The 23962-nt window shown below is 61.2% G+C and overlaps 1 protein-coding gene across 1 annotated transcript; it reads right to left on the bottom strand.

Moving 5' to 3' along the window:
• Nucleotides 1-211: 211 nt before the first annotated feature.
• On the bottom strand, nt 212-18344 carry ZNF316 (zinc finger protein 316). The gene is made up of 6 exons (XM_088016733.1): nt 18288-18344; nt 13828-14207; nt 13491-13648; nt 12577-12703; nt 11975-12088; nt 212-4462 (listed from the first exon to the last, which is right to left on the bottom strand). Exons 2-6 carry the CDS (start codon nt 14177-14179, stop codon nt 2145-2147), a joined length of 3069 nt encoding a protein of 1022 aa, XP_087872859.1. The 5' UTR covers nt 14180-14207; nt 18288-18344; the 3' UTR covers nt 212-2144.
• Nucleotides 18345-23962: the final 5618 nt, after the last annotated feature.

Raw genomic sequence — 23962 nt, 5'->3', positions numbered from 1 at the left:
GAAAGACTTGGTAGACACAGGAGGCAGGAGCCAAAGCCCCATCTTGGGCTGACTCCTCCCGGGCCATTTCTAGTTTCTGAAAGGAGAAACTCCTAAAAAAAGTTTTTTGTGGGGTTTTTTTTTTTTTTTTGCAGATAAAAGGCCCGAGACCTTGCAGAGCCTCCCTGAGGGCATCGAGGAGCGGCAACAACATGGAATCCAGTCAGAAAGCTCATTTCTCCACTCTTTATTAAAGCTAGGTCCTCCTGCTGATGGCTCCGGGCCAGGGCAGAAGCAGCTGGGGCCCGGGGGGCACCAAAGATATGCACTCTGAGGGGTGTGCAAGGAGGAATGAGCACGGAGCCAAACCCCAGCCATACAGGGCGATGCTGCCTTGCCCTTGGCCCCTGAGGTTCCCGTCCCACAGGGAGAGGAAAGAAACTGAGGACAGGGAAGGCATCACCCAGCATTGCTGATGCCTCCTGGGACCCTTGCCCTCCTCAGCACCCCAACCCACCCCACCACCTCACCCAGCCAGGTGAATTCTTACCACCATCCTTGCCCCCTTCCCACCCACCAACTACTGCGCCTCCTACCCCGCCCCCAGCCCCGGCAGCCTGGCTGCTGGCTCTCAGGCCCCAAGGCCACGTCTACACTAAAACAGAAGGAACTAGGTCTACAAGGGAATGCAGTTAATTTAAAATCTGTTTTCTGGCCCCACTCACACTGGCCCAAAAGGCATTAAGGGAGGAAAGGATCTCATGTGAGCCATACTTCAGCTGCCTGCCCAGTGGCTCCCAATGGCCCAACCCGGAGGGTGGCATGCCCACCAGGTGCGGGCCTTGCATAGCTGGGTGCCTGGCTTGTCATTGAGCCACAGGCTCAGGTCCACACCCCCAGAGGTGGACTTCCACTGTACAGACTGCCCACCCTGTGACATGGAATTCTAAATAGAAACACTACTTGCTTCTAGTATAGAATAAGGACAGAAGCAGCATTAAAGGGACCTGCAGACGTCATAGGGCCCTAACCCCATAGGGATGTGAGAAATGATCCTGCTGCCGACCTGTCACTTTACAATTGGTTATTAAATTTAAACAAGCACTGGGCTTAGAGGGCAGGGACCCATGTGTCCATCTGCTCTGGGGGGGGGGGGGTGTTGGTGGCGGCCCAGGCAGTTGAAGGCTGGGCCATGGCCGCAGCAGCCAGCAAGGGGCCCCTGAGGATCTCTGAGTGTGGCCCCTCTAGCTGCCAGAGGTGAGAGTACCAAAGGACTCAAAGGGGAGGCGGAGACCAAAACCCACCGGGCAGAATTTTGCCTGGCTGATCTAGGTGCTCAAGTGGGGTGAGAGCGAGTGACCCTCCCCCAGAATAAGGCTTCAAACTCCCTCAGGACCCTGGGACACCTGCAACCCACCCGCCTGGGGCCACAAATTTGGTTTCTGGCTTTTCCTCCTCCTCCCAGATTCTTCAGGCCATACAAGAAATGGAAATAAATATCCACAGTAGACAGAAAGAAAGCTTTCCCAGTTGCATCTCCGTCCCCCTTGGGTAGGGAGGAACATCGTCCGCCGGAAACCCATAAGGCTTCCCCTAGCCCCGCGCAGTCCTTAAAACTTCCCGGACACACTCAAACGACCAGAAGGTCCCTGAAGTCTCTCACTGAGGAATGGGAAGAAGTCGTCAGCCAAACCCACGGGAGGAGCCGGATGCTTCGCCCTCGACCACCCCACCCTCCCCTTGACGCAAGGGCTTCCCCGCCCTCGCTGTACAACCCACTTACAAACTCATCGGCCGCCGGTCCCCCAGGCCACCCAAATCGGAACCCGAGTGAAATAAATAAGATCGCCTGACATCCCTACCGCGTGGCTCCACAGCACAGACCCAGGAATGCCGCAGTCTTGGTCGGGGTGGCCGCCCCCTGCCCTCGCCTCCTCCGCGCGCGGCTCTCCTCTCCCCACGCGCCCCCTGCACGGCCGGACGAGCTTTGGCGACCCGGTTTCCCGGGGCCGGGCAGGAGGGGCGCCCGAGGCCGGGGGGGCGGGGCGGTGCACCGGGGGCTGAGGGGAAGGCACCGCACCAGGACTGGGGCCCTCAGCACCCCGAGGCCAGAGGAGCAAGGGGCCGGCGGCCCAGCGGGCTGCGCCTCCGTCGGCCTCGGGCCATCACAGGATGCTCTCCTCGTAGGCGCCCGAGGGCCCCGCGAAGGTGGCCGTCGGCTCAGAGCCGAAGCTCGTTCCGCCCGCGAACTCCAGCAGGGTGCTGCCGCGCTCCCCGGGCCCGCTGCCCGCGACCGGCGGCCCCTTGGCGGGAGCCTCGGCCTTAGACGCGGGGGCCGCTGGCGCCGGGCCGGGCGCGCCCGCCGCGCTGCGGTGCGTCTTCATGTGGGTGAGCAGGTGCGAGCTCTGCGAGAAGCGGCGGCCGCAGTTGGCGCAGGCGTAGGGCCGCTCGCCCGTGTGCGTGCGCTGGTGCGTCACGAGCACCGAGCGCTGCGAGAAGCGCTTGCCGCACTCGGGGCACGGGAAGGGCCGCTCGCCGGTATGGCCGCGCCGGTGCTTGGCCAGGTTGGAGCGCTGCGCGAAGCCGCGGCCGCAGTCCGTGCAGCGGAAGGGCTTCTCGCCCGTGTGCGTGCGCCGGTGCCGCTTGAAGTCCGAGCTGTGGCCGAAGCCCTTGCCGCAGTCGGGGCAGCGGTGCGGCTTCTCCTCGGCGTGCGCCCACTGGTGCCGCGTCAGCGCCGCGCTCTGCCCGAAGCGGCGGCCGCACTCGCCGCACGCGTAGGGCCGTTCGCCCGTGTGCGCGCGCCCGTGCGCCGTCAGGTGCGCGCGCCGGCTGAAGCCCGCGCCGCACACGCCGCACACGAAGGGCTTCTCGCCCGTGTGGCCCCGCACGTGCGCCGCCAAGTGCGAGCCGCGGGCGAAGCGCGCGCCGCACTCGGGGCACGGGAAGGGCCGCTCGCCCGTGTGCGTGCGGCGGTGGCGCGCCAGGTGCGAGCCGTACACGAAACTCTTGCCGCAGTCCGCGCAGCGGTGCGGCCGCTCGCCCGCGTGGTAGCGCTGGTGCTTGGCCAGCGCCGCGCGGCGCCCGAACGTCTTGCCGCAGTCGGAGCAGATCCACGGGCTTTCCTCCTCAGCTAGCGCGGCGGGCGCCGGCTCGGCCAGCAGCCCCCCGACGGCCGGGGCGAACGCGCGCAGCCCGCCGCCGCCGCCCCCCGGCCCGCCGCCGCCGAAAGGGTCGCAGGCTAGCCCGGCGCCCTCCACCAGGGCGAGCCGGCCCCCCAGGGGTCCCGGCAGGGGGCGCCCGTCGGCCGGCAGCCGCTCCCCGAAGTCCGGGAGGCCCAGGATCGGGAAGCCGTCCGGGTGGAGCCAGGACTTGGGGTGCACGGGAAAGTGGAAGCCGAGTGGGTGCGAGGAAGGGCCTTCGCCCTCCCCTAGGCCGTTGCCCAGCTCGAGGAACCGCCTGTCCGGCTCGGGGTCCTCCTTGCGCCCGGGGCTGGGCCCCACCGCCGCCGCCGCCTCCGTCTCCTCTCTCGCCTCGGCCTCTCCGTCCGCCTCGCCGGCCTCGGCCTCCTCGGGCCCCTGCGGCCCGACCTCGGCCTCCTCGGGCCCCGCCGCGGGCACCGTGTCGCAGGGCTCCCGCCGAGGGCCGTCGCTGCCGGGCTCCGCGCAACCGCCGCCGCGCCGGTGGCGCTGGAAGTCGGCGCGCAAGCGGAAGGCCTGGCCGCAGTCGGGGCAGCAGTGCGGCCGGTCGGCCGTGTGCACCGCCTGGTGCCGCGCGAGCGCCGAGCTCTGGCTGAAGCTGCGGCCGCAGTGCGGGCACGGGTAGGGCCGCTCGCCCGTGTGCGTGCGCTGGTGCGTGACCAGGTAGGAGCGGCGCCCGAAGCCCGCCCCGCAGAAGGCGCAGCGGTAGGGCCGCTCGCCCGTGTGGATGCGCCGGTGCGTGACCAGGTGCGACTTGTAGACGAAGCGCTTGCCGCAGTCCGGGCACGGGAAGGGCTTCTCTCCGGTGTGCGTGCGCTGGTGGATGGCCAGGTGCGAGCGGTACACGAAGCCCTTGCCGCACTCGTCGCAGCCGAAGGGCTTGACGGCCGCGTGGTAGCGCTGGTGCTTGGCCAGCCGGGACCGGTGCGGGAACACTTTGCCGCACACGTCGCACGTGGTCTCGGGCCGCCCGGCCGGAGCAGCCACGGTGGCAGGGAACGCCCAGGGCGCCAGCAGGTTCACGCCAGGCTCCCGGCCCGGCAGGAAGGGCTTCGCCTCGGACCCCTCGGCCAGGACCCCGAGGCTCCCGGGGTCGGGACCCCACCCCTCCGGAGTCTGCGCTGAATCCGAGTCATCGGGGCCCCACGTCCCAGGAACGTCCCCCACGCCGTAGGCCGCTGACCAGAGCCCCGGGGGCTCGTTCTCTTCCTCGGCCACCTCCGCCAGGAAGTCCTCGTCGTCGTCCTCCTCATGGTCGTCTAGGTCGTCGGTCCAGAACCAGGCCCCTGAAGGCGACAAAGGAAGGCCAGAAGAGAGGTGAGAGTCGGTCGAGGCAGCCCCTTGCAGGCTCCTCCCTAGAGAAACCACAGCTTGCGCGGGACCCCAAGCTCCCCGGCACCGAGCCTCCAACCCCAGGCTCTGGACCTGCAGGGTGCCTCTGCATTCCACGAAGGGAGAGGCTGTGCGCGTTCCAGCGCACGTGGGGCAGTAAAGCCCCGGCCTCCCTCAGGAGGAACTCTGCAGACGGGAGAAATATGCGCGTGGGTGTCCCTCCTAGGGGAGGCCGAAATTCTTTGACTTCTTGGCACTGTCCTCAAATGGCCTCAACTAATTAATCCCTCTTCCAGATCTCCAGTGCTTGCCACCGTGCTGAGAAACGGGAAAGCTCTACGAAGTTGGGTGACCTTGCCTGTAGGTTCCTGGGAGACCAGGGGCTAAGCCCATAACAGGGGTCCGGTACTCAGAAAAACAGAGACTCCTGAGCTGTTCTCCCCAAAACCCCTTGTCTTCCAGAGAACTCCACCCCCCCACCCCCGCTTGGCCCAAGGCAAGCAAGGCTCCAGTACCAGCACAGCCCCAGGGCCTTGTAGCTGAGGACCTGCCTTGTAAGCACCTAAGTTTTGCTCAGCATCCCTTCCCCTCTGAGTTCTTCTCCACCAGCCTCAGGCTGGCCAGCAGTCGTGGGTCTCCCTCCCACTCTCAGAGCAGAGCCTGAAAAGGCTGCCTTGAGCCATGGAGACCTAAGGGGCCACTGTGCCCCAGCTCTCTGCACTCATCCTAACAGTCTCCAGCAGTGATTCAGGCACAGCCCAAGCTTCCCTGCTAAGGCACCCCAAAGCTTGGCTTTTTCTGAGTGGCTGTGCATTTGGGAAACAGTCCCAAGCTGGCTAAGACTGGGTGAACTGCTAGCACCTTCCTATCACAGAAGGCCAAGGACACCCCCCCCAAAATGTCCTGCAGCTCTCTACCTCCTCCACCAAAGCGACCTCTCTGTTCAGTGCAGAGCGTGGGTACAGAGTCAGGCCTGGAGGGTTTTCTAGTTTATAAAATGGAGTGCTGATAGGCCTGCCACCATTCTCAGGAGAGAACTACCATTTGCAGAGCAGGCATTAAGTCACACAAAGAAGAGAAGGGAAAACACCTGACCCACAGTGGCCCCAGGTGTCGCAAAGCACCCGTGTGCCTACTTTCTCATGTACACTCCACCCCGTGTGGGTCCACAGTGGTCACACACCATGCTGTCGCCCTCCCCAGAATCCTAGCATCTGGAAGGTTCTAGAGGGTGGGAAAACCCTCCTCTACCCCACCTGGGTCCACCACCGAAACTGTGGCCAGGCATCACCTGGCTGGATGAGTGTGGATCACCGAGTCCTGCCCCCGAGGGAAGGTGGGGGCCCAGGAGGGCTGCCCACCCTGGCTCAGCCCTTGTCCTATATTCTGTACGGCACTCTACATGTAGGGAATTTGGTCACGTGGGAGAACACAGCAAAGCGCGGGGACAAATAAAGCCAGACACAGAACTGTTCGGGCATGATTTCAGCTGTGAACAAAAACACGCATCATTTAAAGGCGTACAGAAATGGGTTATTTTATTTTTTTCAGAATTGTAATACTTTCAGTTTTCTACAGTTAGTACTATTACACTGTTAAAGTAAAAATAAGTGTTAAAATAGGAGACCAAAGTTTCCTGAACTAAGCTCAGTTTACGTGCGGCCGCCACCTGGGGCCACGAGTGGGTGGCGTGAGGCGTCCAGCCCTTGCAGAGCACAGAGAAGGCCCAGCTCCTCACTGGGAAGGCCAGAACACCCTCATGAAACAGGAAGGGGTGGGGGAGGCACAGGCAGTTCGCGGGTACTCACATCAGCTGGGCGTTCTTCCCATGAGTCTCAAAAAGAATTTTACCACAAGACTCTGGGGAGGGTCTTGAGTAGTTTGAATTAGAGACTCCCCAAGGCAGGGGGAATTGAAGCGCAGGAACACGTTCAGCGTCTTAGTGGGGTTAGTGTGCACCCGAGGACCTAGCCCAGGGTCAGCCCCTGCTGGATACAAAGCCGACACGCAGGCCAAATTACCTTGGCCACTCAGAACTGGGAAGGGTGGGCCAGGTCCCAGTGACTCACCCACAACACCTCTTCCTTGGGGTCTAGGAGTAGAGGAAAGCCCCCACGCACACCAGGGAAGGGGAGCCCTTGCCCGGCCCCCACCTCAAACCTCTGCAGAGAGGAGCGATACAGGAGGGACCTCCAGAGCCAACACAGGCCTCTTGTCCAGGAATGAGAAACCACTGAACACACGGCAAGGTGGCGGACAGCACCACTGACACCGAATGAGGAGTAGTAAGGGCGGCCGTGTCCCTGGGCTGCCGGAGCCGGCTGCACCCCAAGATCGCCGGGAGGAGCAGGGCCACTGGAGGGGGAGGCAGAGGAAGACCAGCCTGCCCTGAGGCTGGGTTCTGTTCCCTTGTCTGTCACCAAAGTGGGCCAGAGTCTGGAGGTGGGGCCCTGGAGTGGGGGCGGCCAATGGAAGGGTCACTCCGGGTTCCCAGGGAGTTTGCTGGAATCCAAGTGAGCACTTACCAGGTCTCCTTGTGAGACGACAGCCAGGGCAGAGAATGCTTTTACAAGGTGGGTGAGGGGACATTTTGTAACAGGGGCCTACAGGGTCAAACACAGTTGCTTCTTCCAGAACCCACAGGGGTAGGGCAGAGAAGAGGACCCTGGGAAGTGGGAGCTGCTGCTTCATCTCCCCGCAACATTTGCTCCCAAGGACTATGACCCTGGGTGATGATTAGCTAGGCTGGAACCCGTGCTCTGAGGCCCGATGACAATCCCGGGGGCTGACCCGTGGCCCTGTCAGGAGAGGCCCTTTGTCAGTAAGTGCCCTACCGAGGCACTAACCACAGGGCCTTGGAGAAGATGAAAGCCCCCGAGCCACACGCCTGGTGCACCTCTGTCCCCGAGCTGCTGGGAGGCCCACCGCGGGCTGCTCAGCACGACAGACACACAACGCCCTGAGAACCAGGCCGTTTCCTACGACTCCCGCCCCCGAGCAACTTCTGCCCGGTCCGGGAACCCACCCTGACCTGGCCCCATGGTGAGTCGGCTCTGACTAAACCCATCTCCGCTGGGGCCCGAGAGTAAAGTCAACACCTGCTCCTGACTTCTCCATCCAGACCCGGAGACTCGAAGTGTGTCTGAGGAGAGCCCCCCATCGAGGAACAGTTAGAAGGGGAGGACATGCACAGGGTTGGGGTGCCCAAGCTGCAGGTGGGCTCCTGCCTCCAGGACTGCTGGTCAGCTGCCCTTCCTTCCCACTGAGCAGGAGTTTGGTAACCAGGGCTGTACTCAAGTGTGGGGGAGACGGCAGCTCACGACAGGGCCAGGTTTCTGTACTGGGCTCTGTCCTCCCATGAGCACAGGGCCCGCCCCCCATCACTGGCAGGTGCCCTCTCTGGCCTCAGTCTCCTCATCTGTACCATGAATATAATACCAAGGACCAGCTATCAACAGGAGCCTTCCTCACGTGGAATGTTTCCTGGCTCCTTCCCCTTCTGCCAACACCACGTGTCCAGGGCTCTGAGGCAAGACAGGACCCAAGTGCCTTCTCCCTGGCTCAGACAAAAAAAAAGGGGATTCGGGGACACCCAGGGCCCCCTCAGGGGTGTGCCAAAGGCAGGGAAGGCCCACGCTAAGGACTACTATCCCCCCCGGCCCCGGTGGGGCAGACAGGCCCAGCCCAGGTGCTCCGCCCAGGTGCTCACGGGCTGTGTGAGGTAAAGACCACCTGCAGGCTGGTCCCGGGCCTGCATTCCACAGCCGCTCCTGACCTCCTCCCCTCCAGAACCACTGACTGTGCTCACCGACCCTGAGATTCCCCCACCTTAGTGTTTTACCTCTTACTGCTCTGAAATTCTCTCTCTCCTTTCCTGGGGCATCTTGAGCAGGTGTGATCCTGCATTCTGTAATTCTCTTCCCTCCTTCGCTTTCACATGAGGGGCAGGAGTGCAGCCAAGGAGGGGGATCAGCAGCCGGCCCCGCTGGGTGCCAGGCCCGTGCCGGGTACCGGGGGGACAGCACAGGGGGAGACAACACACAGTGCTAGCTCTTATGGAGGTGGCCGGAGGCAGCAGACAGGGAATGAGGAAGCAAACATCTAGGCAGGACCATTTCAAACAGCGCTGTTGGCTGTAACTGCAGGGAACATCCTGGAGTAAAGCAGGAGGGCGTGCTCCTGAAGTCTGTGTGCTCAGAGAACACGTGACTCGAGTGGGGCCTGAGAACCGAGCCAGCCACACAAAAGGCACTCCCAGCAGGGGAAACAGTAGGCACAAAGGCCCCGAGGCAGGCGAGAGCTTGAAGACTAAGGTGGTCTGTGGGGCCGAGCCTGAAGAGCTAAGGGTACAGGAGATGAGCTTGGAGGGGCAGCGGTCTCAAGCCACAGCAGGGCCCAGACGCTGCGCCAAGTGCACGGGGAGGCTACTGGAGGGAAGGCAGAGGCAGCTCGAGGACGCCTGTGGCCACAGGCCCACCGGCCTCCTGGGAGCCTGGGACGGAGTGGGGCAAGGAAGGCAGAGTGACAAGGACTAATCGGGCCAGGCCCACTCAGGTGCCAAGGACACTGCAAGGGGGGACTGGACTAGGAGAAGCCCCTTAAGGTGCAGGTTCACTCTGAAATGCCCATCAGGTAAGTGAGTGGAGAGGCCAAGCATACGGATGGACAAGCAGACAGGGAGAGAGCTGGAGAAAGAAGCTGCGGATGGGCAGCATGGACAGAAGCTCTGGCCGAGGTCACCTAGAGAGAACAGAAGAGGATGCAGGACCGTCCTGGTCTCGGGAACAAGTGGGGGCAGGTGGAGAAGCAGCCGGGAAGGCAGCTGAGAAACCAGGGGTGTGTGGGGTCCTCGGGGCCAAGAGCGTCCACCGCAGAGAGCAGAGAGCAGAGAGCCGACCCAACAAGGACACAAGGCCAGACCACCGGGCCCAGGTGGTGGCGGTGTCCTCAGGAGGTGTGTGGTCGGCTGGCAGGCACACTTTTCTCCAGCCACGACCCAGCTGCAGTGCAGATGTGGGCAGGAAATGGGGTCCTGCAAGGGCAGGGGTCTGGCAGGCGACTCCACGGGGCTATCACAAACGGGGGGGGGCACTGCTATCCAAGCCGGGTGGGGAGAAAGGCGCAGGAAAGGGGGCGGGGGCGGGAGAGGTGAGGAGAGCGAGCAGCAGTGAGCTGAAGGGGGCGGCCCACGGGCTGGGGGGCCGGAGCACGGAGCTGGAAGGGCAGAGCAGGGGACTTCAGGTCAGTACAGGGATGGGGCACCTGAGTGGAAGAAGCCGGCCACAGTCCAAACCTTTTGGCCCAATTCTTCAAGAAGCACGAGAGAAGAAGACTCTTGTGTTCTGCCAGACTACAATCTAGAAATCCAGAAACTGTCAGGCTCACAACAGTTAGCGTCTGTCCTGCCAGACCCAGCAATTCTCAATTCTCGACGGACTCAGCCACACAGAAATGAGTATGGGGAGAAGAGGGGAGGGAGACCATTTAGCAAACAGACTACAGTCATAGTTAAGAAACGCTTTGGAGGGGCGCCTGGGTGGCTCAGTCGTTGGGCGTCTGCCTTCGGCTCGGGTCATGGTCCCGGGGTCCCCGCATCGGGCTCCCTGCTCGGCGGGAAGCCTGCTTCTCCCTCTCCCACTCCCCCTGCTTGTGTTCCCTCTCTCACTGTGTCTCTGTCAAATAAATAAAATCTTTAAAAAAAAAAAAGAAAGAAAGAAAGGCCTTGGATGGGGCGCCTGGGGGGCTCAATCGGTTAAGCGGCCCACCCTCAATTTCAGCTCAGGTCATGGTCTCAGCGTCCTGGGATTAAGCCCCGAGTTGGGCCGGGGAGTCAGCTTGAGGATACTCTGCCCCTCACCCCGCTCTCACACGAGCACATGCACACAAATAAATAAATAAAAATTAAAAGAAAGAGAGAAAGGCCTTAGATGGGTTTGCCCTACCAGAGCTGACCCCCGCAGACAGCAGCATGTCTAAGACTACGCCTGGATCCTGTATCAGCCAAGGGCTCACCAGGTGGCACGGGCGGGGACGGGGGTGGGTGGTCGAGGCTCACCGGCCCAGCTAGCCAGCCTCCTCAGGGTGCTGCCGGACCCCACCCAGGACCGCCCCCACTGGAGCCTGCAAAAGGTTGTACCCCAGGACCCAAGAAGCATGGAGAATGGGGGTACATCCAGCCCACATGATGAGAGACTGGCCAAGGCAGGCCCGTGGCCCCTTTATCTGCAGGTGGCTTTTCTGAGCTGTGCCCATAAACAGGGCCCACCTCTCACTGAGATCCCCCTCTGAGAAACATTTGTCCCAGACTCATCCCGGAAGCAGCTGCGATGGTCTCACCAGTCAGAGCCCACCCAAGTCTGAAGCCCAGGAACGGTTCCCAGAGAGGGCCCCACAGCACGTGGAGAGCCGGGGTCGGAAGGCCATCCTGCAACACCATGGCAAGTGAGCCCTGGGGCTGAGCCCACCTTGGGCAAGCCACGGCGTCCCCACTTTCAAAGTCAAAGTCCTCATATGCGAGGTCAACTGGTCGCCTCTGCCCTGCTACGGCCCAGGCTTGTCGAGAGGATACAGGGTAAACGGGAAAACACTTTGAAGAGACCACCCGTAGGTGTAGTAACACGGTCTGTGTTTTTGTGTATTTTTATCTTGAAATATGTCTATGAGCTGCTCCGAGTCTATCCAGGCACCTGATTGGCACGAGCCATCCAGTGGCCCTCACTGGGGGGACGTCACTCGAGCCCAAAGGCGGACACACCCTCCACGGATCTCTCTCAAACACTGAGCCTGACTCACAGACCTCGTGAAGCACCTCCACAGAACCAACAGTCCCACGACCTCGGCTTGGAAATTATGGATTTAGGTCAAATTCTTTGTTCTCCACGTGAGCAAAGCGAAGCTCAGACAGTTGGGGAAACAGAACCACATCAGCGGTGTCCAGAGAAATTCGCCACCCTGAACACTTCGTTCCAAAATCTCCCTTCTGGAAGGGGTAGAGCTGCGCACCCAGGCCGGAGGCCTGCCCCCCAGACCCTTTTGCTCAGAGATAGCCCAATGGGTGGAGAAGCCACAAGACCGGTTCAAGTGTGGGAACCAGAAAGGCGGGTTCCTGCACTCTCAGCCAGAGTCTGCCCAGTTCCTGCACTTATTTCTCTGAGCCAAACACTTAACAAATGGCCCTCACTTAGAAAAAACAAAAAACAATCAGAGGCTCCCAGGCAGGGACAGGGACATTTTCCAAGGCTCCTAAGAGGAACCCGTAGGTTCTCTAAGGATTCCCCAGCCTGGAGAGGCCAACGCACAAAGGCAGAGGTTAGCGCGTGCTGGCCTCCCTATCCAAGCGGCCCACTCCACATCCCAGACCACCAGCATCAAGGCCACAGCACAGAGCTAAGGTCAAGGCCAAAGTCTGGCAAAGCCCTGAGGAGCTGCGTCAGCAGAAACCCCACGAGATTCCATCTCCTACTCACCTGTGTAGACGCCAGTGACAATGTCTCCTTCATCAGGACGGGGGCTATCTGGGACCCAGGGCTCCTCCCCTTGCTCCAGCCGGAAGATCAGATCCGGCTTGGGGATTGGGTAGCCTGGCCAGGAGAGAAACAGCCAGCAGCTGCAGGGCTGCGCTGGCCAGGCCCCGCCCTCACCGCTCACAGTGCCATCCCCGACATGCCAACCGGCTCCTCGCTCTCCCTTCCCGGACAGCCCTCCCACCTCTCGGCCTCCGCCCTGGGAAATCCCACATTCACAAGTCTAGAGTTTTGCCCTGCGAGCCAGAGCTGTCCTGCTCAGCCCCTCCACACACCTTCAGCCCCCCTAGCCCCTGACTCCTCAGCCCCGGAGGCCTCGGCGGGGCAGACGGCCCAGGGACCGGAGCTGGACCGGCGGCTCCCAGAACACATCCCCCTGGCCCATGGCACTGCTGGGCCACAGCGGAGACCCCGGTCCCTGGGACCCCCCCAAGAGGTGGGCTGGCTCCAGGACGCCCCTCTCCTAGATCCTGGGGCTTCAGAAGCCACTCTCTCAAATGGCCAGGCTGCTGGGAGCCATCATACCACACAGCCTCCCGGCTTACCCAAGGACACCAGGATCCCGTAGTTTTCCTGCATGACGTCCTTGTAAAGGTCCCGCTGGTCTGCGTCCAGCCTTTCCCATTCCTCCAATGAGAAGTACACAGCCACATCTTCAAAGGTCACCAGCCCCTGGAAAACAGAGCCCTGGCCTCTGCCCTAAGCTGCTCTCGGAGAGAGGCGGGGGAGCCCCTAGAACGCGAGCAACAGAAAAAGCTCGTCAAGAAGGGCTGACCGTGGTCCTGCAACACGGAGCTCACGGGGACACAGCCCGACATCCCGTCACTGACAGGCCTGCATAGGCCCAGCAGTACTCAAGGTGTACAAGCCTGGCGGTGGCCCTGAAAGCTAAAGACCCCATTTCTGTTCAGAGATTAGGAACCCAGGCTCAGAGAGGGTGAACGCTCAGCGTGTGGGGGGCGGGGGGCAGAGCCACGACTCACACTGAGGTCAGGAGATGAGAAAGCTCAAGTTCATGGCTGTGCAGGGAGGCTGTGTCCTACCCCCTCATTGTCCACCATAAGCCAGTGGTCACATCAGCAATGTGAGGGCCCACACCTGGGTGCATAAGCGGCATCAACTCAACCGACTGTGGGCACTGGTGCCCGATCTGAGAGGGCTTGGCAGGAAACCCAAGCCTGGACAGGTGACAGGCCCTCCAGGTAAGGGGCCGTAGTGCAGCCACGTGAGGGGCAGTCAACATGCTCAGGACATGATGGCCTGGGAAGGGCTGGGCCCCGGACAAGTGGAACCACGTCCCAGGGGCTTGGGGCTAGAGACCCCCAGTCGCTTCTTGCTGCCCCGTCCCCGCTCACAGCCTGAACTTGCCCTGAGGCCCACAGAGCCTCTGCTTTGCCCACGGGGGTCTCCAGGACAGCAGGTGCCTGGTTAACTGAGCTCCAGAGAGGGAGCAGCTCACCTGAGACCCAGCAGTCAGGGAATCGTCATCATCTTCCTCCTCCTCGTCTTCCTCTTCCTCCTCTTCCTCCTCCTCCTCCTCCTCCTCCTCCTCCTCCTCCTCCTCCTCCTCCAGGTCCTCATCCCGAGGCAGGGCTGGAACCCGGGCAGCCTGCGAGGCTGAGGGGAAGACCCGTTAGGGGCCCGCCTTCCCCATCGGGCCGCGGTCACCTCTGCCCGGACAGCAAGCAGGGGCAGCAGCTCCAGCCTCCTCCGTTTCAGAGCCTGGGTCCCGACGCCCCAGCCCCGCCCAGGCCCCCCGCGGCCTCCTACCCCGGGAGCCGGTTCCTTTCTCTTACCCTGTCCCTGGAGAACCGGGGACTTGGCATCAGCAGCGTGGCTGCGGCGCTCCTGGGCCCCCAAGGTCAGACTCCGCTCCTCCGCCGTCACCTCCTCCACCTCGCCGTCCTCCTCCAACTCCACCTCCACCTGGTCCGCGTGCCCTGCCCGCCCCCCCCCCTCCTGGTCCCCCGCCACCTGCTTGTCCGGGCCTTCCCCCACCGGGATCTCTTCCTCCTCCTCCTCTATCTCCACCTCTTCCCCCTGGTCTTCTTCCTCTTCTTCCTCCTGAGCAGGACCGCATTCCAACCCATCCTCCGCCTTCGCCGGCTGCGTGGCTGGTGAGCCCGGAGCGCTTCGCAGGGCTGCCATCTTCCCCAGAGGAGAGCCTCAGCTCGGCCTGCAACACAGACGGGCGGCGGTGACGAGCTGCCCGCAGCACACTCACGCGCCTTGCTCGGGCCTCACACGGGCCTCACGCCGCCGCGTCGGAGGCAGGACTCATTCCACCCCCCCCCCCCCCCCGTTGGACAGAAACGGCTCCAGAGTTGAGGAAGGACCGGGGCTCTTCCCATGAGCTCACGTGGCACAACTGGGACATTCTGTACCCAGAAAAACTAACCACAGAGCCCCTCTCTGTGACCCCATCGTGCAGCCTCAGCTCTTTCTTGCCAGCAATTATGTGCTGCATATGAACTGCCATGCTCTCTTGGAGTAAATCAGGGATTTAGCCCAGGTCTTTATCCTCAGGGGCCATGAGAAGCAGGGAGTCCAGGCAACACGGCCGAGAGTGGCCCACATTTGGCTGAAAGGGGTGAGTGCAGCCTGGGAGGAAGGGCTCACCTGGCGTACAGGGGAAAATGCTCACCCAGCTCTCAGCACTCACACTGTGCCGGCAGGGGTGTGAGAGGAGAGGCCTGGGCAGGGGTGCAATGAGACTGGCAGGCTCATTCACCACTGCCGGGAAAGCCAGCAGGTCAGGATCCCTCCTGCCAGAGGCGGCACACAAGAGGTCCTGAGTGTGTGTTACCCTCTGCGTCTCCCTTGCCCCTCACTCCATCCAGGGCATCTAGAAAAAGTTCAACAGATCACGGAGATCTGGTTCATCGCTGGACCGGCAAAGATGATCTCAAATGCCCTGTGACAACTCTTCAAGTTTAAAGGATCAGAGAATCCCAGGAGAGAATCCTACTCATACCACTGTCACAGCTGGCTCAGCCCAGGTGCTAGGCAGAGATATAGCCAAGCTGCTGCATGGCCCACAGCCAACGGCTGTAGACCTGATGGACAGGAGGCTAAGGGCCCAGGGGCCACTCCTCCCTCCCAGGTGCCCGCTGGAGGCCCAAGGGCAGGACAGGGTCACAGTTTTGATAAAAATCAGTTTCTGAGGCTCCTTTTTGAGTGAAAGCTTAAGAATGAGCCCGCCACCCAGCATCGGACCCATCAGTGCTTAAGACCTAAACAGGGCTCTTTCCAAAGTGATCCAAGCCCACTGCAAAACACAGCAACCCCCAAATCCTGGGGCGAGGGCATGAACGCCAGAGGGTTCCTGCAATGTCAGGCCACATGGGGCAGCTGGGCCCACCCCCGCTCAACCGGCTCTACCAGTAGGCAGCATCTGCCACAGAACCCCAACAACGGGACAGGGACACCCCACGTAAAGACATGCAGGGTCAAGAGAACAGCTCAGAACACAGGGTACCTATGAAAAAACTGCTCTTATTCCCCAACCCATCGCTTTTTTATTAATCACGCAGCATACACTCGTTCTCTGAACTGCTCCAAGCTCCTGCTTTCAATCCACGCTTTAACAGCCAGGGAACTCGGAGCATCAGTGAGGGCCTCCCAGAGGCCAAGGCCCAGGTCCAGGAGCTGGAATGCATGGGCACCCAGAAGCCACCTCTGTCCCACCCTTCACATTCCCCTCTAGCTGACTGGATTGCGAATTCAGTCACTGAACCCAACGTCACAGGTGAAGAGCTTTGCCTAGGTGGGCCACCCCAGCCTTCAGCTTCTCCCCAAAACCAACATCCTTGGTCTCCGTAGCTCTTTGGCCATGTGAAGGCGCCAGAGTGTAGAAACACGTGTGCCAAGTGCTACTCTAGCCACCTCCAGGAAGACGCAGCCGCCCTACCCAGCACTGAGGGCACTGAGAATGCTCAGCAAAGGTTTCCTAAGCGCCACCCACCTCAGGATCCAGAGGAGGGCTTTCCTCACCCAGGCCTCAGGCTACAAATCCAGGCTGAACCCAGACAACACACCAAGCCCAGCGGAGCTGTCTCCTGCCTGGCCACCGTCCAGAGCAGACTCCCACAGGCCGGTCTGCCGTATCCAAGGACCGACTCGCAACAGAAGAAAACCCCAGGGCTTTGGAATAAAGTGGCCCCGTGCTGGTCCCACCTCTAAACCTTTGCCCATGCTATTCCCTTTCCCTGGAACTTGCTTCCCTTCTCCTTCACTGATCCTCTGGAGGTAGCCTCCTGGGCCCCCGTTTCACCCAGTTCCCCGAACTCTGTCCTCACAGCACCTCACTTTTATATATTTACAGAATTGTCTCCTTACTGCCTGTCTCCCCAAACACACGGTCAACTGCAAGAAGACGGAAGTTCCCTTTGCTCATCCCTGAATCCCCCTGTGTCCGACACAGAGCTACTCAAATATTTATTAAGGAAGTGACTCTAAAATCTGTAATCAATGGGATGAACATGAGATTTTAAAAACTCAGGGGCTCCTGGCTGGCTCAGACAGTAGAGCATGCGACTCCTGACCTCCGGGGCCTGACTTCAAGCCCCACACTGGGCCTAAAACTCACTAAAACAAAACAAAACTAAACACCTCAGTATTCTGGCCCCACTGCCACATTCCAGAATAGACTGACCGCTCTTCAGGGTCCTTCCAAATGGAACCCACGCCAGAAGCACTGAGACTCTCTGCCTTCAAAGAGGCTGGTGCACCTGCTGGTGACGAGAGAAGGGAAGGGCTCAGCAGCCCTGGAGGTCAGCAGTCACCCTGCAGATGGAACCGTAGCCTAGCACAGCCAGACACCCCACATACCCCAACTCAGAATCCAGAACAGAATCATTCTGGAAAACAGACTTCAGTCACTCGGGCACCAGGTGCCTTCTGCCTCCCCAAGTGGCTGGGTGCTGGGCTCACTCCCCCAGACCCACACACTTTCCTTTCTTCTCTTCCCAGCCTGTCAGTCACTGACACTCACTCTGCCCACTTCCAGGCACCCGATTCCAGGTCAGAAGTCACAGAGGGTCATGTAAGCAGCCTCATCAACATAAACCACTCCCCCCCATCATCCCAGACCCTTATTTCCACCCGGGCCCTGCATCCTAGGATACAGCACTGCGTACACTCACAGCTGAGGATGACAAGACACCCTCCATGGAGACAAGGCAGGACCACAAGCACAGAAAAAAAGTTTGCAAACTGTTAGAAACACTCCACAAAAGTCCCAAATTCAAGGAACCTACATAGAGAAGGAGGAGACATATATCTAAGCCCGTTTCCTCCCACACCCCTGTTATTGAAGGCCTTCCAGGGTTTTGTCTCCTCCAAAAAGCCTTCCTTCCTTGACTACTAGGATCCTCACTGTGTGTCCTGGATTGGGCTGCCCTACCCTCCAGGATTTAGCTCCTGGAGCAGCTGTATCCGTGGGGTCATCCAGCTCCCCCAGGCCAGCCCCTCACCCTGCTGGCCAGCTCCCCAGACCTGCCAACACTTGTTGAACCAAACTAAGTACCAAGGTCTCACCATACAGGTGTAGCCAGGGGCCTGATCCTCCTGCACACCTCCCCTTCTCGCTACCCACCTAGTCCTCTACCGAAGGCCCGCCCCTTTCCCACCTCTGTGGCCACATGGGGCAGCCCAGACCCTGCCCAACCCTAGCGATAGGTTCCCCTACCAGACTACCAGCAGTAGAAGTCGGCACAGCAGCCCACCGGAGCCTCCATTTGCAGAGAGGGAGGACCCAGACGAGGCCCCCAAGGTCACTGAGCAAGCTCACGGGGCGCCCGGCCAAGCCGCTTCCATCCCTCCAGGGGGCTTATCGGGCTTGGGTCTCCTGCAGAGGCCGTGGCGGTGACAGCCCCTCCTGGATGGGTGTGTCCCCGGGAGCGGCCACGGCCCAACCCCCGCCCCTCAGGCCTAGCCGGCGGCGGGCACCTCCCGAGGACTCGCGCGTGTCCTCCCCAGCCCGCCTGCTCCGCGCTGCCGGCCTCCGCCCGCCCGGGGGGTCGGGGCCCTCCCCCAACGCGCGGGCTGGGGCGGGGGGTCCGCGGGCCGCGCCGGGTGTGGGCGCGGCCGCCGAATGCCCGGCCAGCGCGCCGCTCCAGCCCTGCCAGGCCCAGGCCGGGGCCCCACCGGCCCCGCGGCCTCCCCGCGGCCTCCCGCGCCGGCGTGGAGGGGCAGCCCGCCCCGGCCCCGCGCCCCGCGCCCCGCGCCCTGCCGCCCGCACCTGCCGCCCACTCACCGCGCGCGCGCCGGGCCGGCCGAGCCGCCGCCGGACGCCGGGGCCGGGCCGGGCCTGCGCGCCCCGCGCTACACAAAGTGACGGCCCCGGAGCTGCGCGGCGGCGGCGCGTGGGCACCGGAAGTGCCGCCGCCGGGCCCCGCCCCGCCCGCGCCCACGGGGGGCCACTTCCGGTCACGCGGGGTCGAGCGCGGCTCCCGGAGGGGGCGTGCGTGGAGGGAGAGCAAGCGCCGGGCGTGTGAGAGAGGGCGCTCTGGGTCCCGGATCCCGGTCCCACCCTTGGGGACCCCGGTGCCCCACTCCTGGGAACCCCAGGGCCCCCTGTCCCGACCCAAGACCCCGACTCCTCCCCTGGGAACCCCAGCGCCCCCTGCCCTGACCCGAGACCCCGACTCCACTTCTGGGAACCCCAGTGCTCCCTGATTCGACCTGAAACCCTGACTCCAGCCCTGGACACCCCAGCGCCCCCCCACCCCGAGACCCTGGCCCCAACCCCTGGACACTCCAACCCCGGCCTCCCCCTTGACTCTCCGCATGAGATCCCTGGGCTCCGAGCCCAGTCCCTCCCCAAGCCCAGTCGGAATTCCTAATGCAACCAAGGTGCAGGGAGTACCTACTGAGTGCCAGACCGGAGCTAGGCCCACCCCCGGCCTTGGGACCCTCTCCAGGTCCTGAGACGGTGGAGGTAGGCGATGACCTGTTGGAGGGGCCTCGTGGAGGCAGCCATCCAGTCCAAATGCCATGATACCTGACAGAGGCAGGCGCGATCCCTTGCAGGTGATGAGCAAGTGGGACTGTAGCAGGTGGGCCAGGTGTTCACTGCTCACCGGCCCTGCTGGCGGGGCCACCGGCGCGTGAGGGATCAGTGCTGCTAAATGCGAAGGTTTTACCCAGAATGGATGAGAATGAGGACTGAGGGGCAGTGGGCCAGGGCAGCCGAATGAATGCAGTAGGGCCTGGGATTGGAGCTTTACCCGGAGGGACCTGTAATCAGGATGATGCAGAGGGCCTCTGGGAAGGGAAGTGACTGTGACAAGGTGAGGTGGTTGGAATGAGAGTCCACCTGCAGTCCTCCCCCACACCTGTCTGCATCCACCCCCAGGGGCCTTGGCTGGGTGTGAGGGTGAGCTCTTGGCTTCGCAGAGGTCCAGGCCCTTTTCAGCCTGCTTGCAAGCCCCAGTCAGGCACGGTGCAGCCCTGCTCCTTCCCCAGCTCCCACCCACAGGCACCATTATTCTTAAATTTTCTGTGGTGTCGCCCAGCCTTGGGCCCTCGGGACAGCAGCAAACTGACCGGGCTCAGGGCAGGTTCAAACCTGCCTGAAATAACAGCTTCTCCCCTCCAAAACCTCAGGCCCTGGCTGGGGAGCTTCTCAGGCCTACAGAGGACTCAAACCTGTGTCCTGCAGAGGGGTGCAGGAGCCCCCGCCCCAAGCCTCACCTTCTCCAGCCCAGAGCACCAGCTGTCCACCCTCCAGCCGAGTCTTAACTCTTCACGGTAATTGTCTTTGGCTTCTGGTGTTTTTAAAATGTTTTAAAACGGATAATACTTAAAAGTTGAGGGTCTCTTGTAAAAAGGACTGAAAAAATCAGAAGTTCTGCCCACACAGAGGTCACGGTTTACAAGGTACCTGTTAGGGGCCCCTGAGAGGTGACCAGCAGCCCCTGTAGTTGAGGCTGGGGTTTGCCGTTCTCCGTGCCCACTTCCACATGGTACCTCCCATTTGGAACCCTAGACCCCCAGCATAGACCCTTCCCCACCCTTCATCCCCAGGTAGTCCCGAGGAGAGGGTTTGAGTGTAGGATGGCTAACAGGAGCAGTGGAGGGCAGGTAAAGGGGAACAACAGGGACGGAGGCCCCAGAGACTGGCCCTGGGCCCGAGGGGTGGGGGGCAGGGAAGGATGTTGTCCAGCCTAGGGAGAGCAGAAGTGCAGATGGGGTCCCCCCGGTGGGAGCTGCGACCGTGGCGAGGGGTGAGCATACCCCAACCCTGTCCTCCCCACCCTTCCTGCCAGCGCACCCCATTAATCAGCTTGGGCTGTGGAGGGCAGGCACAGTCCAGTGCCCAAAGCTGGGTAGAGAGCATACGGGGGGTTGGCGGGCTCACACAGGACCAGCCTCATTAGGCAGGGACCCTGCATCACCCCAGCATCTCCGCAGAACTCTTCTTTGCCTGTCCGCACTGGATACCTAAACCAAGACTTGATTTCTTCCCCTCCCTTCTCTGAAGAGATTTTCAGAGGCACAGAGTCCACCAGACTCCCCACTCAGCAGGCTCTGGCCTCCATCCCACTCTGCCCGAGTCTCTGCTGTCCTCCGGAGGCTGAGCAGGGAGATTGATGCCCCTGGGCCTCTCTGAGCCTCTCCTCCTTCCTGCCCTGTGACAGGCAGAGTCCCTCAAAGCTTGTCCAGCCCAAGACACCCAAGTGGTGCAGCCACACAAAGGCCCCACCGGCCGCCACCCAGTCAGCACATCCAAGGTCAGAGTTAGGCTTGGGACACTGCCCCAAGGTACTCTCCTCCCCTGCCCCTCCCATACCTGTGACTTCAGAAGCAAGGTGTGCTCGGGCAGACCGCCCACTATTCTGTGGGAATCAGGCTGCTTGATAGGAGCCTTTGTATCTGTGCTTGTTTTATAGTTAAACCAATATAATTCCCCACTCTTACGACCTCACCTGACCCGGTTCCTTCCACGTCAGCTCTCCACTGGATCCGGATTAGGTGCTTGGGGTGTGGGACTTGCCATCCACCCCAGACTGGCCAAGCCTCTGCAGATGACCCTCCCCTGGGCCCCAGGTCATCTTTGTGCCTACCCCAAGCAGTGCTAGGCTGTCCCAAATGGGTCATGCTTGGGACTCTCATGTCCTCAAGTCACCTGGCCCTGATGCGTCCAGCCATCAAAGCTCAGAGCTGCCAGAGATTGGCACTGGCTACCCCAACGCCTATAGGCATGGAACCCGAACACGACCTAGGGCAGGGCTCCTGCCAGATGGGCCTCTTTTCCCAGGGGTGCTGGAGAGCCAGAGACCCAGGTTCCAGCCTTGACTACCCCCCGCCTTTCCCTCCATCATGCAGTGATGTTCCCGAAAGCTCTGGGTAGCCCTGCTGCTTGGGTTTCATGAGTCTCACCGTCCTGGCCGAGTCCTGGCCATTGGCCTTCCTGTAGGTTCTCACGTCCTCAATGGCACCCCCACTCCCTCTGAGGGAGCCTTATCCCTGCTTTTCCTTTATTCTCAGCAGGGATCCTTGCTGGGGCGTGTTCCCTCGCACACCTGCACGCCTGCACGCTTTCTGAGCGCAGGGCCCTGTGATCGTGCCAGGGGTTCTCTGAAGAGCTCAGGCCCTGCTGTCTAGGTGGTGGGGAGGGCGAGGAGACAGGGCCTTCACTTGGGCCCCTGGCTCAATGGGCCCCAAGAGTCAGGGCTGCATACTGAGCCGTGAAAGCCAACGGGAGGTGCCAGGGCTGAGTAGGGAGAGACATTATTAGCAGGAGTGGGGACCAGCAAGAGCAAAATGGAGCCCAGACTTGTCTATGGTGCTGGCCCCACCCACCCAGAGATGCTGCTTAAGGCCGTCTGAATTTACCGAGGGGCATCTCAGAACTCAGAATTGCCATCCTGCGTGGCAGTGACAGCCCTCCGGTAACAATTATAGATGTAGACACGGTGTTGGGATTCCGCATTAGAGGTAATCGGAACCGAGACGGGTTTCGTGCCTTTTTTGACAAGATGAGGCAGGATCTAGATGTGCCCAAGTCCTGCCAATTGTCTGCCTCTAGGAGGGGTGGCTGGTGGGTCAGAAATCGAAGGAACCTCAGAGGAAGGGACCCAGTTCCACTCGAGGCCTCTGCCAACATGAATCAGCCTGGGGAGAGAGGTACAGTGAGCAGACCTATGTCAGGGGCTGGTCCGCCCTCCCCCCAGGTGTCCCTGAGCCGGAACGAGAGAGGAGAGAGGTGGCTGCCAGTATGTGCCCAGGCCTGTGCACCCTGAAGGAGCAGGAAGCAGCAAGAACAACAGGGACCCAAACTGGACGTTGCCACTCAGCCCAGCCAGCAACTGACCAGTCGGCAGCTCTTTCCCAGGAGGGCACTGGGAAGGGGCTGGTGGAGGTGGGCTGGGCAGAGGGGAAATGGCACCTCCTCCCAGACACAAGGACTAACCTTGACTTGAGCTCCCCCTGCACCGTGCTACGTGGGCTGGTCTGGCGGGACAGCAGTAAGGGACATAGAGCCTCCAGGTGCAGAGAGGCATGGGTCCCAACTAGGAGGTGCAGCCTGTGAGCCATGGGCCAGGTGGCATTTCAGCCAAGCCCCAGAGAGGGCCAGAAGCTGGGATGCAGTGGGGGGGGCGGTGAGGGGTGAGACCTGACCTGAGCAAGAGCCTGTAGGTGGAGAGCTTGGGGCCAGTAGGGGATTTGGGGCCACGGGGTGGCTGGAGCCTCATGCCTCAGTAGGGCCCCTATGGTGACAAGCAGCCAGCAAAGGCACCAGGCAGAGGTGGGTCATGATTTGCCAGGATGGATGCGGGGGTGGGGGGAGGGGGCATGGCAGGGGTCCAGGTGGACAGCAGGGAGCTGATCGAAGGCTGTTGAGATCACTTACGTGGGAAGTGACAAGGCTTCAAAGTGACAAAGTGTCTTCGTCGATTTGAGCTTCTATAACAAAGATACCATAGACTTGGTGGTTTAAACCACAAACATTGATTTCTCACAGTTCCGGAGATTGGGAAGTCCAAGATCAAGGCACTGGTAGATTCAGTGTCCGGTGAGAACCTGCCTCCTAGTTCACAGCTGACACTGGCTGTGTCCTTATTCAGTGGAAGGGTCAAGGGAGCTCTCTGGGGTCCCTTTTATAAGGGCATTAATGCTGTCAATGAGCACCCCACCCCCATGACCTAGTTACCTCCCAAAGGCCCCACCTCCTAATGCCATCACACTGGGCATTAGGTTTCAACATATGAAAGGGGGGGGTGAGATGGGGGGGACACAAATATTTAGTCCATGCCATAAGGTGACAGAGTCAAGCTGTGGAAATGGCAATTTCTACATTCCGGGGGGAACCTGATCACTCTGGGAACACGCCCTGGTTCTGCAATCCTTGGCACCACTGTGAAGGACTCTGCCCATCGTCCTTGCAGAGGGAGCCCCTCCCCACCACAGCCCCCCAACCCCAGAAGCCGTGCCTGCCCAGTCTGACATACGAGTCCATCCTAGCCTCCCGCGTAGGCAGTGTAGGGCAGGCAGAGGGCAGAAAGAAGGATCAGGCAGAGATGACAGAAGCGTCCCCTCAACAGGGGCAGAGGGTTGAATCCAGGCCCCTGCAATGGGGCAGGGGTGGGGTCTAGAGTGTAGACAGATGGGGGGGGGTGGTGTTGTGACAAAGACGATTTCCTTAACCAAACTTTTAACCTGGGCCTCATGTCAATTAGGCCCTGACTTCCAGCTTCCGTGTCTGTCTGCGTCACCCAGTTTTAACAAAAATCCTGTCAAGTTGGTTTCGCCAGAATCCCCACCCTTGGTATCTGATCACACCCCATATCTGGTCATGGTTCTCACCCGGACCCCCCCGCCCACCACCACCATGATGTCTGATCGCCCTGGCTTGCCTTCAGCAAGAATCCTGTCTGGTCTGTTTAACCAGAATCCCCCCTACCCCTGATGTTTCTTCCGTCTTAG

This window comes from Eumetopias jubatus, unplaced genomic scaffold (genome assembly GCF_037043125.1).
Source record: "Eumetopias jubatus isolate StellerSeaLion01/CBP00866 unplaced genomic scaffold, mEumJub1_p1.0 scaffold_12, whole genome shotgun sequence".
In the NCBI taxonomy this organism is placed as follows: domain Eukaryota; kingdom Metazoa; phylum Chordata; class Mammalia; order Carnivora; family Otariidae; genus Eumetopias; species Eumetopias jubatus.
This window is presented reverse-complemented; position numbering and strand designations above follow the sequence as displayed.